Genomic DNA, 17,600 nt, shown 5'->3' with positions numbered 1-17,600 from the left:
GTCTCGACGCCAGAGCAGGTGTAGACAAGAATGGCTCCTAAGCGATCAAGGTGTTTTGTTGTTGGATGTAATAATGAACATAGCGATCGTCATTTACTCCCAACCTCTAAAGACACAGTAGGTTATTTTCTGTTTTTGAAGGGAATGTGCCCCCGATCTGTCTAAATGCATTTATGTTTGTGATCAATAATTTGTGATATAGCTTCACCTACAGAAGTGAGTATATAAGGTTTTATTTTATGAATCTTTGCTAATAACCTTTCCTAATAATGTGCTAGTTAGCAAGTTCCACGATGAGTGCGGCTTTTTACAGTCTCAGAGAACTGCTAACCCCACGTAAGAGGGGCGGGGTAAGCAGTAGCTCATTAGTATTTAAAGGGACATGCACCGAAATGGGTCACAGTGAACAAAGCTGTTTTAGACAATGTAAAAGGGTGTTGTTTTACACTACCATTGAGAAATTTTAACCAAAGTATGTTATAGACTTTTCATGAAAAGCCTAAAGAATTATACCACTTGTGGAAAATGGGCATCTGATGTCCCCTTTAATATACTAAATCTTTTTAATCTTACATGCCAGTCTATTGGCAAGTTTCAATTCAGCAATTTATCTCATGTTCAAATAACACACACTGAAAGGTTATTAATTAAAAAAAAATTTTTTTTTTTACAATTTAGAACAAATGTATTATTTTGTATAGAACTGCACAGTGTTTAATCTTAAAGGGGTCATATGATGCGATTTCAAGTTTTCCTTTCTCTTTGGAGTGTTACAAGCTCTTGGTGCATAAAGAAGATCTGTAAAGTTGCAAAGACTAAAGTCTCAAACCCAAAGAGATATTCTTTATAAAAGTAAAGAGTCAACCACACCCCCCTAAAATTGTTGCCGCCAGCACCATGTTGTGGAGAAGCTGTTTGGTTGTTAAAGCACAAATACTTTGTTTGGCCTTCCAAAAGAGGACACAACTAGAAATCAGTGGTTAAGTTGAATTTACAACACTGTTCCAGAACAGTTTTACTCAAATATTTAGTGTGCAGCACATTTTATGGAGGACTGTTTCCTGATCCTGGGAGAGAAGACTACAGTGCCAGCTGTTGTGACTCACAGTCTGTAAGTACATTTACATATGTAAAGGATTTGCCACTGATGATTCAAACATGAGTTTTGAGCAGTGTAGAGTAGTGGTTCTCAATTCCAGTCCTAGCGCCCCCCCTGCTCTGCACATTTTGTATGTTTCTCTTATCACTTCAGACGTTTGTTCTATTCAAACTTAAGTGCACTGCGAAGTGGACATCACAGGATATTCTGCCATGATTCCAGTTCGAAGCGAACGTATATGTTCCATTCAAAGTTTATTGAAGTGTGCGAGATGTGAATTTAAATTTTATTTATTTACAAAGGTATATGAAGTCACACTTGTCCGTGTGTGAAGACGTTGTGCGCAAATCCATGAATGAATGTTCCGAAGTGAGGTAAACTTCAACAGATTTTCTCTGCTCAGGGAGTAGGGAGCAATGAACACTTTGTAGGGACCATGCCAATGGTAACACAGTTCATGCACGGACCTCACTTCTAACAAGCTGGTTATCTGAATCAGGTGTGTTAACAAAGAGAGATGTGCAAAATATGCAGAGCTGGGGGGGGGGGGGGGTGCAAGGACTGGAATTGAGAACCGTTGGAGTAGAGTAGAGCTTGTTGTTTGTCATTTCTCCGATCACAAATGCAGACATGCTTTTGTGTTTACGCGGCGTGGCGCGATGCAACGCAATGCATAAAAACACAGAATAAGTCATTATAATCCGTAATTATGCCCTCATTGGATGCAACAAATGGCTCGTTTGTAATGAGTTTTTCGTTTGTAATCAGAGCACACTTCGCTTTTCAGACCTATGAGTTTTGTAAAAACGTTTCGTTTCAGAAAGGCGGGGCATAGAGGAGAAACAATAATGTACAGTATGTGGAAAATAATGTGTTTCTTGAACCTTAAACCGCATAAACACATTTAATTACCAAATACACCAAATACACAAAATAATGGTTTTTTTTTTAGCAACATCATATGACCCCTTTAAAATGTAATTATGTAAAATGTTCTCTAGTTTCATTTATTAATGGGCTTTTGGTACCTGTAGAAATAGGAGCAGCCTCTCACTGTGTTGTGTGTGAAATGTTCCTGGGTTTTCTCGTTGCCAAAGTCCTCCAGTGGGTCCGACCAAAGCAAGTCACACATTGGTCCATATGCGGGCGGCTCTTTGAATCTGTCTAACTGGAAAGGAGAAATACACTATATACTACAAAGTACTACCAAGCTAGAGTAAAGTATCATTATTTAAAAAAAAAAAAAAAAAAAAAAAAAAAAAAGCACTTGAACCATTTTAGAAACCTGCTAAAAACAGCTTTTTGGGAAAAATTACTTTAAATTGTAAAAATGTATTGATAATCTTTCACCAAAACCACAGATAAATCGCCAACATACATGTAAGTGTTACATATTTTTAGACCTGAACAGATTTGTTTAGACATAAAATCTGTTTGAAATGTATAAAATTCACTTTGAAGTACACAAAACTATTTTAGGATAAAAGTTGCTTATCAATCTCATGTGCAATTACAAAAATCTGTATATGATGGACCCTTTCTGAATATATGGTTGCACAAGAACATCTGTTTTTATTCTTTGTTTTTACAAAACACATCTTACACCCACTTTCATGTATCTTATTCTTTAAATATATACAGTATATTTTTTAAAGCATATTTTCTGTTGGATTAACACACTGCTATTCGTGGCCATTAAGTACTGTACCCAGCAATGGCTTTCAAGGTTTCACAAAGTTAAAGATACGGTAGGTGATTTCAGAAAGGCTGGCGATAGTAAGCTAGCTTTGAAAGCAAGACCCCACCCTCCCTGCATAATCACGCTGCAAAGTCACTCCTCCTCTAAAACACATGAAGGCGCTCAGACAGACCAGAGACTAACCTGCAACACGATGAAAGATGCCATTGGTGGAGGATTGAATGCAACGCTGTCAGATTACCTCAAGTCTCATTCACCACTAAGAAAACATTACAGTACAAAGCACATAATATTACAATAATAACTCCTTTCATTCTCACTTGAACATGCTGATTATGTGTCATGTCTGCGCAAACAGGGTTCGTAGAGGCAGTGTTGGGCAAGCTACTTGGAAAATGTAGTAAGCTAAGCTAACAGTTACTCTTCATTAAATGAAGCTTCACTACACTAAAGCTACAGCCCTGTGAAATGTAGCAAGCTAAGCTACAGCAACATGGCAAAAGTAGTTTACTACATCTAAGCTATTTAAAATATATATATATATTTTTATATTGAAACAACATCATACAAGTCAATGCTCTCTCAGTGATCAATAAAACTGTCAGTCAAGCAGATAGACAGGGCATAATAGTTCAGTTTAGTTGTTTATTCAACAGCTGTTCCAAATCAATTGGCAACAAAAAAATCAGTCTTAACCATCTTCAAGAATCAAGAAATAAAAGACTTGCACTCTAAAAAACTATTTATTTACTAACTGCTTGTTTTCTTAAAAAAAAAAAAAAAAAAAAAAAAAAAAACTAACACTTGCTTCTCTAATCTTTTTGTATTCTATCTTTGTTTTCTTTTTATTTATTATACAATTAACAAAAGCAAAAAATGCCTCTAAATTAAGAAAAAAAAAAAACCTTGCTACATGTACAGTCGTGGCCAAAAGTTTTGAGAATTACATAAATATTGGAAATTGGAAAAGTTGCTGCTTAAGTTTTTATAATAGCAAATTTGCATATACTCCAGAATGTTTATTAAGAGTGATCAGATGAATTGCATAGTCCTTCTTTGCCATGAAAATTAGCTTAATCCCAAAAAAACCTTTCCACTGCATTTCATTGCTGTCATTAAAGGACCTGCTGAGATCATTTCAGTAATCATCTTGTTAACTCAGGTGAGAATGTTGATGAGCACAAGGCTGGAGATCATTATGTCAGGCTGATTGGGGTTAGAATGGCAGACTTGACATGTTAAAAAGAAGGGTGATGCTTGAAATCATTGTTCTTCCATTGTTAACCATGGTGACCTGCAAAGAAACGCGTGCAGCCATCATTGCGTTGCATATAAAAAATGGCTTCACAGGCAAGGATATTGTGGCTACTAAGATTGCACCTAAATCAACAATTTATAGGTTCATCAATCAGAACTTCAAGGAAAGAGGTTCAATTCTTGTAAAGAAGGCTTCAGGGCGTCCAAGAGAAGTCCAGCAAGCGCCAGGATCGTCTCCTAAAGAGGATTCAGATGCGGGATCGGAGTGCCACCAGTGCAGAGCTTGCTCAGGAATGGCAGCAGGCAGGTGTGAGCGCATCTGCACGCACAGTGAGGCGAAGACTTTTGGAAGATGGCCTGGTGTCAAGAAGGGCAGCAAAGAAGCCACTTCTCTCCAAAAAAAACATCAGGGACAGATTGATCTTCTGCAGAAAATATAGTGAATGGACTGCTGAGGACTGGGGCAAAGTCATATTCTCCGATGAAGCCCCTTTCCGATTGTTTGGGGCATCTGGAAAAAAGCTTGTCCGGAGAAGAAAAGGTGAGCGCTACTGTCAGTCCTGTGTCATGCCAACAGTAAAGCATCCTGACACCATTCATGTGTGGGGTTGCTTCTCATCCAAGGGAGTGGGCTCACTCACAATTCTGCCCAAAACACAGCCATGAATAAAGAATGGTACCAAAACACCCTCCAACAGCAACTTCTTCCAACAACCCAACAACAGTTTGGTGAAGAACAATGCATTTTCCAGCACGATGGAGCACCGTGCCATAAGGTAAAAGTGATAACTAAGTGGCTCGGGGACCAGAATGTTGAAATTTTGGGTCCATGGCTGGAAACTCCACAGAACTTAATCCCATTGAGAACTTGTGGTCAATCCTCAAGAGCCGGGTTGACAAACAAAAACCCACTAATTCTGACAAACACCAAGAAGTTATTATTAAAAGAATGGGTTGCTATCAGTCAGGATTTTGCCCAGAAGTTGATTGAGAGCATGCCCAGTCGAATTGCAGAGGTCCTGAAAAAGAAGGGCCAACACTGCAAATTCTGACTCTTTGCATAAATGTCATGTAATTGTCGATAAAAGCCTTTGAAAGGTATGAAGTGGTTGTAATTATATTTCAGTACATCACAGAAACAACTGAAACAAAGATCTAAAAGCAGTTTAGCAGCAAACTTTTTGAAAACTAATATTTATGTAATTCTCAAAACTTTTGGCCACGACTGTACTGCGTTAAGCTAACTGAGACTTTTTATAGCACTTGTATTTCATTGCTCTTTTGTTGATTTTGATTTCTTCCATTGTGCTCATTTTTAAGTTGCTTTGGATAAAAGTGTCTGCTAAATGACTAAATGTAAATGGTAACCCTTCACAATAAGGTTCATTAGTTAACATTAGTTAACTAGTGTAGGTAACACGAACTAAGAATGAACAATACTTTCAACATTTACTAATGCATTATTAAAATCAAGCTATGTTTGTTGTCATTATTATGCACTGTGGAGCTAACATGAACTACAAATGAACGACTGTAGTTTTCATTAACAAAGATGAATAAATACTGTAATAAATGTATTGTTCATTGTACGTTCATGTTAGTTACATTAGCTAACATTAATGAAATTTTACTGTACAGATGTATAGGCCTACAAATAACTTAGGCTACGTTTATTTGCATCGTTGCATGTGTCATTCATTATATTATTAACGTTTCACCAAAATCAAGTTTAAATACTAAGTTTTTGAATGTTTCGAATGTTTTCCCCAGTCATTAACGCCACATTCGAAGGCAGTTTCTTTTATACTGCAAACAAACTAAGATCCTCCAAACTGCGCGGCGCACTTCATTCACGAGAGAGGCGGGAAGAATAATGAGGTTTGACTGACAGTTTGAGGAGCCAATGACGTTACGAGGTTTAGTGGTGGTGGCGTCACTTTTACTGGTCCAGGATCAGTGATCCTTTTTAGCAGTTATATTTCCGATTTGAGCTTGAGTTTCAGAAATGCTTTGGATAATGTAACGTCAGCTTTTGTTGACGCTACCACGCTACTTGATCAAAAAAAGAGCTTAGCTACTGAAAAGCTATTTGATTAAGAAAGCAGCGACGCTACCACCAGGCTACTAAGAAATGTAGTTAAACTACTAGCGTCACTACTTGTAGCGACGCGACTGCCCATCACTGTGTAGAGGTATGCAAATACATATTTTGACAGGCAGGTAGGACAGCCTATCGTAATGTTTGGACCTAACATTTTGATTGGACAAACATTTTATGGTCCTACGCTTTCCACAAACGATATAAATACATAAAAAATAAATTTAGACCACTTAACTTGGTGATTGCTATCGGGACTACTCAAGAGACTTTCAGCCAACATAACAAAAATGCTACCCTGCCTTTAAAGGAATATAAATAAATTACATGAGCAGTGGAACAAATTAATCTAAATTGTCCTCTAGATTAAATCCTGAATTAAGGTAAGTGTGGATGAAAATAACTGAATTGGTAAAGGACTTCCCCCTAATCATTAGAGCCTCTGGTCTCAGCCATGATAACATCTGGCTTTGACAAAATCACCTCATACTTTCATAATCACTTTTCTAATAGTTTTTTATTTTTTTATTTATTTTTTTAACAGCAGGGGAGTGACAGATGTTAGGGGAAAAAAGTTTTTTGAAATGGGAATATATAATAGAGAGAAGGAAAGGGACTGCAAAATCTAGATGCCTTTTCCTGAAGCTTAGAAAAGCTTAGATACTTTAGAGAGGCAGGGAGCACTAATCCGACCAAGTTTTTTCTTCAGAAGAATCAGATTATTGAAACTGGAAATTCTTCATTATATTCAGTGATAAAAGTGGCAAATGCCAGATTCAGATTGTTTTTTTGTTCTGTATAAATTCATTTTGGTTCTCATTTGTGTTCTAACTGTAAGACTCTGAATATAATAAATTCATGAAATGCCATTTTTGTGGGGATAAACATTGTTAGTACTGTATCTTCTGGCCAGAGACTGACTATTTTTCTACAATAAGAGTTAAAGTGTCCCATTATGCTTTTTTGAATATTACCTTACATAAAGTGTGTAATATAGCTGTGTGATAACGTAAAATGTTTTCAGAAAGTTTTTAGAAGGAAAGCAATGTTTTAAAGATCAAAGTGCATGACGATTAAATTTACTGTCTCTTAAGAAAGAATTGATTCTGAAATGCCAAAACGAGTCTCCAGTAATTTCAGAATCACTTCCATAATTTATCTATGGAAGTAAGAAATTAGCATAATGCTAAACACCTTGTGGTTTTCATTGTTTATCCATAAAACAATGTCTACTTCGACCTGCCCTCAAACAATTAGTTTTGTGGGTTGTCACCCTAAAAATATGATTAAAAAACATGCTGTTTATTGTAAATAACCTTTTATACTTGAAATAACTTTGTAAGTAGTAAAACAACACAAACGCAAACAGAGCAAAAATGGGTTTTAAGTTTAGAAACATTTTGAGTCTCCCCCTCCCTTGCCTCACAGTGCTTTGGTCCAAATGCCTGCTTTCCTCTTTTACATCACCTCAGTGTTGCTGTGGTTCTCCTGTGGAATTGGGCTACTTTATCACTGTTGATGCGGGTTGAAGCGACCCCTACAATTTTCCGGAGGAACCCCGCTGAAAAACGTGTATTTTACCTCCCGGAATGTGATTTTTCTTTTCTTTCTTCTTTCTTTCTTTTTTTTTTTTTTTTTTTTTTTTTTTACCAGGGAACCCCTTCGTATTGCATTTGGGCTAGTTTTGAGTAGCAACTGGGCGGGTTTTGTTGTGAAAACCTGGTAACCATGCATCACCTACACACACACAAGTCCGGTGAGCGAGAACAAAGTTAATAGTTGTGGAACTCCAAGGCTGTCGAGGCTATTATATTAACTTAAATATCAGATGAAGTGATTCATTTCTCTTTAATACAGATGATGTCAATGTATTTTTCAATGAGTCCACTATGTTAGCAATAATAACGTTACCTGCTTGATGGATAGCAATGTACAACTGACACGTCCGCTGTCGTGCCGCGACCACAACAGCTTGAAGTTGTCTAATTTGGCAAGGTCTCCCTGTTACGCTAATAGTAGTAAGGCTTTCTTCTGTGTAAACTTTTCCTCACAAGTACAATTTTAGCTGTATTATTTGTGTCCCCTTCAAAAATTGCTCTTGAAAAATTTAATGTTTATTGTCCCCCCCCTACTGTTAGACAAAATTTACGCCCCTGGTTGGTTGTTATCAACATGCCAGTAAGACACTGTTTTGTGTGTTTCAAAAGCAAATTTTCTCTGTAGTGCCTACTTTGTAGAGCTTACAAAGGATAAGGATTTTCAGTTGGGAGGTGGATGTCCCAAAACCGAATCATGAAAATGATATAGATTTTTTTTCTACTGTTGTTTTTGGAAATATCTTTTCAATTCTTTTAAAAAGTGAAGTTCCAAAAACATACTTATTTTATATTTTCTTTGTAAATTATGAAATTAAAAAAAAGAAAAAAGAAAAAAAGTGTTGCACATTTTCGTGTCACAGCCGAAACTACCAAAAGTGTATGTTTTAGTACATTGGCTGAGATTTATTTTAACTACACCCCTACATTTATGATCAGGAAATATTCATGTGTCTCTCTCTCTCAAAGCTGCATGGTGAGTAGACAGGCCCCATCATTTTGAGGTAAATGTGTTCAAATGTCTGAAAAATCTGTGTGTAACTTTAAGGAATGTCACTACCGAACATTGTTTTATTTTTCTGCAAATAAGCACACTTTTTTGGGATTTATTCCATAACATTTAGTTTTTATATGTGTACCACTGTTCAGAACTGTGCTAGCTAACCATGTGCTGATTAGCATCTTTGAGCTAGGTTCAAAGTATCTAAAATTGTCACTACCAAAATGGCCATGACCGAAACACATCCTCATTGTTTCGGTAGTGACAAAAGGGAACACATAATCCTCATATTTGTGATTAGTTAATGCTATTTTTTTTTGTGTGTGTGTGTGTTTTACGACCCCTATAACAGAGAAGTTGGGACGTTTTGTAAAATGCAATAAAATCAAGAATCTGTGATTTGTTAATTTTCTTTAACTTTTATTTAATTGGCAGTACAAATAAAAGGTTTCCAAAGTTTTCACTGACCAACGTAAATGCATTTTGTAAACATGAACAAATTTTGTTTTTGACGGCTGCAACATATATAGAATAGAATGTTAGGTAGAAAAAAAAAATATTAGCCTGAATGCACTGTAAGTCGCTTTGGATAAAAGCGTCTGCTAAATGCATAAATAAATATAAATATAGAATATCCATGTTAAACTGGTTTGAAACAGTTCACAGTTCACAGTTAAGGTATAATGTTTGGGTATAAGTCTGTGTATATACATCTCAGTCTTTGCAAGCAAAGATGGATCATGACTCATCACTTTGAGCCAAATTTCACGAGAGAAGTATCAAACAAATAAAAATCACTGCTGCGGTATTAAAGGGGTGGTTCGTTGCGATTTCACTTTTTAAACATTAGTTAGTGTGTAATGTTGCTGTTTGAGCATAAAAATTATCTGTAAAGTTATGAATCTTAAAGTTCAATGCAAACGGAGATATCGTCTTCTGGCAGTTTAATGCCTACAAAAACGGCTGGTAGGGACTACAACGAGTTACTTCCCGGGTTTGTGACGTCACAAACCCAGATAAACCCTGCCTCCGGGAAAAGATAGCAAAGGGGACGAGGCCATGCTGTGCTGCTTTAGAGAAGAGGAAGAGAAAACTAGAGGTGCACATAAAAATCTGTTCATATATGAATCACGATTTTGTCTTCTAATGATTCTAACGGATTCTCAAGTTTCAAAATCAATGTTCTAAAACAGCGGTTCTTAATACTGTTCCACACATCCCCCTGCTCTGCATACGCTCTGCTCTGCATCTTTCTCTCTCTCTCTCTTTTTCTCTCTCTCTCTCTCTCTCTCATTTAGCTCAGCTCCAGCAATGAACTGTTACAATTACACACTTATTTTCAAATAGCTATGAGAAGCGTTAAACATTTTTAAACACTCCGTTTCTCAGAGAAGGGACAGAGCAGTGTGGAATAAAGGTAAATTATGTGAAAAATAATGCGTTTTTAAAAAAACAAAGCATTAACACATGTTAGACTGCACCCCATAAACACAATAAAGCCTAGAAAAAAAACACTGAACCACCCCTTTAAATATAGCCACATGTGCTCAGGAGTACTTCAGAAAACTACTGTCATTTACCACAGTCTGCTGCTGCATCAAGAAATGCAACTTTTGAATATCTGTTACTCTAGGAAAAAGCTATACATCAATTCTATGCAGCAATGCTGCCGGATTTTGTGGGCCAGAGCTTGTCTCAGATACTCAAAAAGACAGATTAGTCCACATTTTAACTTGTTCTCAGGAAAAATGTAGTTCTCAGTCCCAAAGACCAAAGGGACCATCCAGACTTTCATTAGCAACAGAAGCAAAAGCAAACATCTGTCATGGTATGGGGGTACAGCAGAGCAAACAGCATAGGTGACTGACATAAGTGCGAAGGTACTATTGACATGGGAAGTCTATGGTTATTAGATCAAGACAATGCCAGCTCTCATTCTGCATGTGCTACAACAGCGTGATTTCATAGAGACAGAGTGAATGTGTTAGACTGGCTTACATGCAGTCGAGATCTGTCTCCAATTGAAAATGTATGCAAAGGTCATGAAATGGAGAATCAGTCAATGACGATCACAGACTGCTTAGCTTCTGAAGTCTTGTATCAAGTGAGACTGGACAAAAATTTTGCTTGCAATACTTTAACAATTATCCTCAATTCCCAAACAATGAAACATTGTAATTAAAATGAAGGTTAATGTGACACAGTTTTAAACATGCCTCTGTCGCAACTTTTTGGGAGTGTGTTGCAGCCATCAAAATCCAAATTTGTTCATATTTACAAAATAAATTTACGATGGCCAGTGAAAACTTTGGAAATCTATTCTGTACTTTTGTCAATTAAATATATATATTTTTTTTATTTTATTTTATTTTACAAAACGTTCCAAATTCTCTGGAATTGGGGTTATAGTATGTTTTAGTATTAGGTAAAATTCTGTAATGTTAGGTGGTTGCTACCAAAGCATTACTGTCACTACCAAAAATGTGCAGTCACGACTGAAACATGGGATGTTTTGTCAGAAATAAAGTATACTGAATTATCAACTAAGATGTTATGATAGTTTTTGGTTCAATGTATATTCAAACTAATGAATCCTTAAATTTGAAATCAGTATGAACAACTTTTTGCCTTTTGCAAAAAAAAAAAAAATTCAAAATACAACAAATCTCATAAATCACACTTGAAATATTGATTTACCTCTGAAGTTATTTTAATAAAATAGCAAAAAAATATTTACAAGTAGATGTAAGCAAAATCTTAATATGTCAATATAACCCTTCTAATTAAATTATTATTACTGTGTTCGGTAGTAACAAATTAGGGGAAAGGGCAAATATTCCAAAACTTTCTGAAAATACAATATGGCAGGGGTTCTCAAACCTCTCCATGAAGCACCCCCAGCACTGCATGTTTTCTATGTCTCCCTATATCTGAAACTTTAGATCTTGCAGTCTCCACTAATGAGCTGATGATAAAGGATGGAGCAAGAATTTGGTTTATAAACTGTAATGTTACATCAGACATTCATGTTAATGCTCTGCTAATGAACGAACCATTTCTGATACAATTAAAGATACAGTACTGACATGTATACTTCAATAAATTAGAAATACATCGGTTTGTTGATGGACACTATTGGAACTATACAGTTGCAACGTAATGTATGACGAAATGAGCAAAAACAAATGACTGAGAAACGTCCTGCTCAAGACAAGTTGTCCTTGTGATGGCGGTACTGGTTGATCAAATAGCTCTTCCAATTATCAATTGATATGGTAAATTTGACACCATCATTATTGTCATTACACTGTTTACATTCGCTGAGGACTGAAGAAGCTTCCGGAGCTGAAATTCAGATATTGTCACACACGCTGTAAGCAGTAGACCAATCACAACAGATTGGGCCATTTGACCAATCAGAGAAGAATAGCCTCACAGAAAAGAGCGTTTTAGAGAGACTGAATCTGTGAATTAATTGTTTAGACTCTTGGAGAAATAAGGTGACAAAAAAAAAAAAAAAAAAAAAAAAAAAAAAAGGAGGAATGTCTTAGCACTGGCGTTAATAGAATAATAAATCAAACAATGGTTCATTAAATAGGGGAATTACACTACTTCATTATGTACATACTTTCCTGATGTCATCAAGGTTTGTGATTTCGGGGGACAATCCACCGTGCACACACAAGAACTGCTGGTTCATCAGTGCTGCCAGTGGAAGACAGTCAAAGGCATCCATACATTCATCATACACCCGCTCTGAATATTTAATTCTACCTGTCAGAGATGGAGGATGATGACAAAATGAGGAGCAGGGAAAAGAAAATGAGCATAAGTTAAACCAAACATCAACACACACTCTCACTTAAAAAGGCCATCCAAATACTTCTAATAGAAAAAAAAGAGCTTTAATTTATGACGGGTTTTTCGACCCCATCAGCCCAATCCAAGAGAAATAGACATATGTAAACATTAAGGTAAACCAATTAAAAATTTCTGACTTCAAATATTGAGAAAGGAAGTGGCTTTACATTTAAATAAAAATGCCAGAAAAAAGGGTGACAGTATATAAAAAAAAATGTTCTGTGACCAGAAACAGCCCTCTTTAATTTTCTTATGGGTGATTTACTATAAGCTGTATATCCGGCAAAACACAACAAAGTTTTTTTGTACAGTGGTTATTGCGATGTGGTTGGCAGTCATACTTACATTCCTGTTTAAAAGTGAAATACTCTGTTAAATGTCTACATTCGTGGTTTCCACGCAGTAAAAACAGTGTCTTGGGATAAAGGATTTTTAAGGCCCATAGGTACAGTACACACTGTGGACAGACACACACACACAAAACAAGAGTAAAACCAAAGGATTAGAATTATAAAAAAAAACATATATTTAGTGTTCCGATAATAGCAGTGACTTACTTCAATACTGAAATATCCTCTGTCCACATAATCACCCAGGAAAAGGTATCGTGTGCTGGCTGGAGACCCTCCTACCTCAAAGAGCTTCATCAAGTCAAAGAACTGCCCATGAATGTCTCCACAAACTAGAGAAAACATACAAAATACAGTTATACAAAATACAGTATATTATTTATTATTAGAGTTATTTCATTATTATTAGTACTGTGCTTACTCAATTCAGTCTCTACGTTAAAATTAGGTAATGATATGTCTAACATCAATAACAGTACTGTTACAGAATGTATTAATTTTGGGTTAATGCTAATATAGGTTTTTTATTTTATATATACTAATGTATTACATTATAAACTAATAATTATAAATAATGAATATAGTATATATTAAGTTAATGAAGAGTATAAGTAAATATAAACAATCAATGAAGATATTATGAATGCAGGTGAATTAACAATATATTTAACAACGAACTATATGTTTATATGTTATATATTTATTAGTTCATCTAGTAAAAACATGTTGTTCACTGTTAAAGCATAATACATAATGCTTTAATTACAATGAACCTGGTAAAGAATTACCACCAAACTGTACTGACATTTTGGTTTCTTCTTAAATTACAATGAACCTGGTAAAGAATTACCACCAAACTGCATTGACATTTTGATATAACTCTACTTTCATAACAAGTCCTAGAGTTGAGAATAATAAAACAAGTTGTCTTAATACAAAACAGACAAATTGGGGTTAAGTAATGATAATACATGTTTTAACATCTAAAGACTCATCTTTTTCGCCAGCACTTAACCAACTAATACTAGTTACTTACCTTTTCTTTTCTATCATATTCTTAAAAAAAAAAACAAAAAAAAAAACGGGGCTACGTATTCTGTACTAGACTAACTGAGACTTGTCATGGCACTTGTATACTGTTGTTGTTCTCTTGTTGATCTGATTGCTTCTATTGTTCTTATTTGTAAGTCGCTTTGGATAAAAGCATCTGCTAAATGATTAAATGTAAATGTAAATGTGATAATTGAGACTGGTATTACTCAGTGCAGACAGAGCTCATTTGATAACAATCATCATCATTACTTTCACAAGACATTAAAATTTGCACTTTAACAACATATTACAGATTTGTGTACAAAACCACTAACCCTTACAGGACTGTGCACATTAATAAACATTTTCATACTGTGTCAGGTCTTGAAAAAAAGCACAGCAGCAAAAATCCATCATGTTTTTGACAACACTGCTGCAAGCTTATTAAATAAAATGTGTCACCTGGCCTCCTGTTGCATGAATAATAAATAAATATGTACTATAAGTGCTGAAAGACAGATTTGTGTAAAAATGTGTGTTGGCCCCTGATAATTTATCCAGTATTATAGTTTTTGACATCCTAAGGTGAAGAGTGGTGAAAGGCTTGCTGGTGTGAGCTCTGAAAACATAAAGTTCAAATCCTTCCAGAGGACCTCCCTTTGACCACTGATGCTCTACACTAAAGCAAGGCAATAATGCCCCATCTTATCCAGCAATGACTGCAAACTGGAGGCACCTTTTGGGGTTCTTCCCTTTGCCACATTGGCGGAACCCTCTGTAGAGCCTCTAGGCACCGTTCTAAAGGGGTGGCTCTCTAAGGGAACTGTAACGGTTCCTGGAGGAACCCTTTTATTAAGAATGGTCAGGAAACAACTTGGGTGCTTCGAGGCACCATTTCCTAATTTCAGTTCTTTACTATTTACACCCCTAACCCTCCCACTAGTTTATTTTTTCCTGCTATTGACATTTTTAATAATTAAAAAAAAAAAAAACACTGAAAAACTAAACTAAATGCATATAAAACATTGTTTATTGATAAACAACAACAATATCCATAGTTTCAAATAAATAATCACCTTAAATATTCAATGCTCCACATCACAGTGTTAATATTGTTATAAACAAAAAATAAATAATTTACGCATTGACAAAACTATAAACAAATAAATGTGACTCAGATATCTTAGAACTTTAAAACAATTTTCATGTACCTCAAAAATGGTACAATTTAAATTAATACATTTAATTACAAATTTAATTAAAATTGTATGTACAGTGCAATCAATAGTAACATTTTCTTTCCTGTTCTAAATGGAGGTCACTGACTGGAAAAATTCACACAGGAGAATTTAAGAAATTAATAAGCCTCAAGATAGCTGTATGTAGCTTAACAAATCCTTTTCACATTTCCGGGTTTCTCAGCAGCGGAAGTTGTCATAGCTGGGTAAACTTCGAGAGCAGTGAATGGGAGAGTACCACAAATATATTTTTTGCATTCCCATTTGCTCAAATAGCAAGAGAAAAACTCAATGATTAGTGGCGGTTCTACATTGAATTACACCCTGGGCGAGTCCCCCTTTTGAACCCCCCCCCCCCCCCCCCCCAAAAAAAAAACAACCCACAAAATTCTGCACAAACAGTTATATTTTATTATAACAACAATTAAATTATATATATTATTATTCATTATGATTATAATGAAAAAGTTTTTGTTTTTGATCTGTTGTATTTCGTTAAGTAATAATTTAAAGCTCTCTATAGATATATATTTATCATGTCTTTGATGCATGCATTTGCTGAGTTTCAGTTCCTTTTTGTGAAGCGTTCCTGTTCAAGACAAGGTGGCAGAAAGCGCAACATGTTTGTTTTCTTTATTTTATAAAAGCACAACGTTTTGTTGATATTTTAGACCCTACAGTTAGGAATGATGTATTACTCTTACCTTTATGAGCAAAAATGAGGCATATCCACGGAAAAAAAAATGCAAGTGATCTCGCTGGTGCCTCCATGTCCTGCAAAACTAGCTTGCACTTACTGCACAAACTGATACAGCGCACGTTTGTCTAGGTTTTACGTTAAAACATTGTTATATGCTTGAACTGTTTTATATCTATAGATTTTATTTTAGGCAAGTCGTGATGATTTGTGAATGCTAAATTGTTCAAACATAGACTATGATCAGCTCACTCTCTGCTTGGTTGTTATTTTAAAAAACAATAAACTTATATTTAATGAATAAAAATGCTCCAAGTGTTTTTCTAAATTAACTTTAAATTAACTAACTAAAAAAAAAAAAAAAAAAAAAAAAAACTAAACGAAATATAATCACTTTGCCAGTACATACAAAACTGAACCATTTTAATAGCTGAAACAGTAGTACAAACTGTTTTGTGAGAAAGGGGAAAAAAACGCTTCATGTGGAAATAGCCTGTCCAATTCAGCCAGCAGTGACTCAGTCCAACACATTTTTATTCGCTAGTTTATTAAAATATACAACACATTTCCATTATTCAGTTAACTTGCTAAAGCGGGAAAATAATGAAAAGAGAGTCCTCTCCTGTAGCCTATCACAAGTTAAGAATCATGATGTTGAATCGCGGATTAAATGTCATAGAAATTAATTTAGCCCAAAACATAGGCTACTTGTTATATCCACTAAAATAACAAGATAATACAAATACAATGAGAAACCTATATTTTTTTAATTTATTTTTTTATTACGTTAATTTAGAGCATTTTTATTCGTTAAATATACGTTTTTGTTTTTTAAAGTAACAACCAAGCAGTCAGCAGCAGACAGTAAGCTGATCATAGCCTATGTTTGAACAATTTAGCATTCACAAATCATCACAACTTGTCTAATATAAAATCTATAGATATAAAACAGTTCAAGCATATAACAATGTTTAAATGTTAAACCTAGACAAATGTGCGCTGTATCAAATAGTTTGTGCAGTAAATGCAAGCTAGTTTTGCAGGACATGGAGGCGCCAGCGCGATCACTTGCATTTTTTTTAGTGGATATGCCTCATTTTTGCTCATAAAGGTAAGAGTAATACAGAACTGCCACTGATTAATAAGCATGCTAATAAGCAACTAGATAATAGTGAGAATCGGTCCATGTTACCATGCTTTCACATCTCAATAATGATAAAAGGGGAAAAATAAAAATAAATAAATAAAATAAAAATGTGGCACAAGACACTGCAGCCATCCACTGTCATTTGGATACAAATATGATGTAATCTGGATGTAAACTAGTCAAAGATTTTTAAACTTTAATCCACAAATGTATTTATCAACACACAAGCAAATGTCTTTGTGTGATCAGGATGGTAGAACAATATCAAATGTCTTGTGGAATTGTCCAATTAGCATCTGTTAAAGAGACTGCAGCAGGAAGCAATTAGGCAAACTTAAGAGACCCCAGAGAGACAGCACTTTCTGGTGTGAATCTGCCTTCTTCAGACTCGCTTGCCATAAACTTGCCCTTTAGCAGAAAGCATCTGTCCCATGTCGATTTCTGTTTAGTTCCTGTCTGCCCCTATTTGGTTCATTTCCTGTTCTCATTATTAGTTAATCATCGTTCATTCTATTCACCTGTTAGTT

At 35.3% G+C, this 17,600-nt stretch overlaps 1 protein-coding gene across 7 annotated transcripts in view; it reads right to left on the bottom strand.

Moving 5' to 3' along the window:
* LOC109106217 (serine/threonine-protein phosphatase 2B catalytic subunit alpha isoform) overlaps positions 1-17,600 on the bottom strand; it is a 123,463-nt gene that overhangs the window by 69,089 nt on the left and 36,774 nt on the right. For all 7 annotated transcript variants that reach the window (XM_042754644.1, XM_042754647.1, XM_042754645.1 and 4 more), the window contains exons 2-5: positions 13,167-13,291; positions 12,955-13,066; positions 12,377-12,522; positions 2,128-2,267 (exon numbers count right to left, since the gene is read on the bottom strand). In XM_042754644.1, coding sequence (XP_042610578.1) covers positions 2,128-2,267; positions 12,377-12,522; positions 12,955-13,066; positions 13,167-13,256 — 488 coding nt within the window. In that variant the 5' untranslated portion in view covers positions 13,257-13,291. The remainder of the gene's footprint in view (positions 1-2,127; positions 2,268-12,376; positions 12,523-12,954; positions 13,067-13,166; positions 13,292-17,600) is intronic.

Source organism: Cyprinus carpio, unplaced genomic scaffold, assembly GCF_018340385.1.
Source record: "Cyprinus carpio isolate SPL01 unplaced genomic scaffold, ASM1834038v1 S000006567, whole genome shotgun sequence".
NCBI lineage: Eukaryota > Metazoa > Chordata > Actinopteri > Cypriniformes > Cyprinidae > Cyprinus > Cyprinus carpio.
The sequence above is the reverse complement of the archived record's forward strand: the minus strand, read 5'-3'. Positions and strand labels throughout refer to the sequence as shown.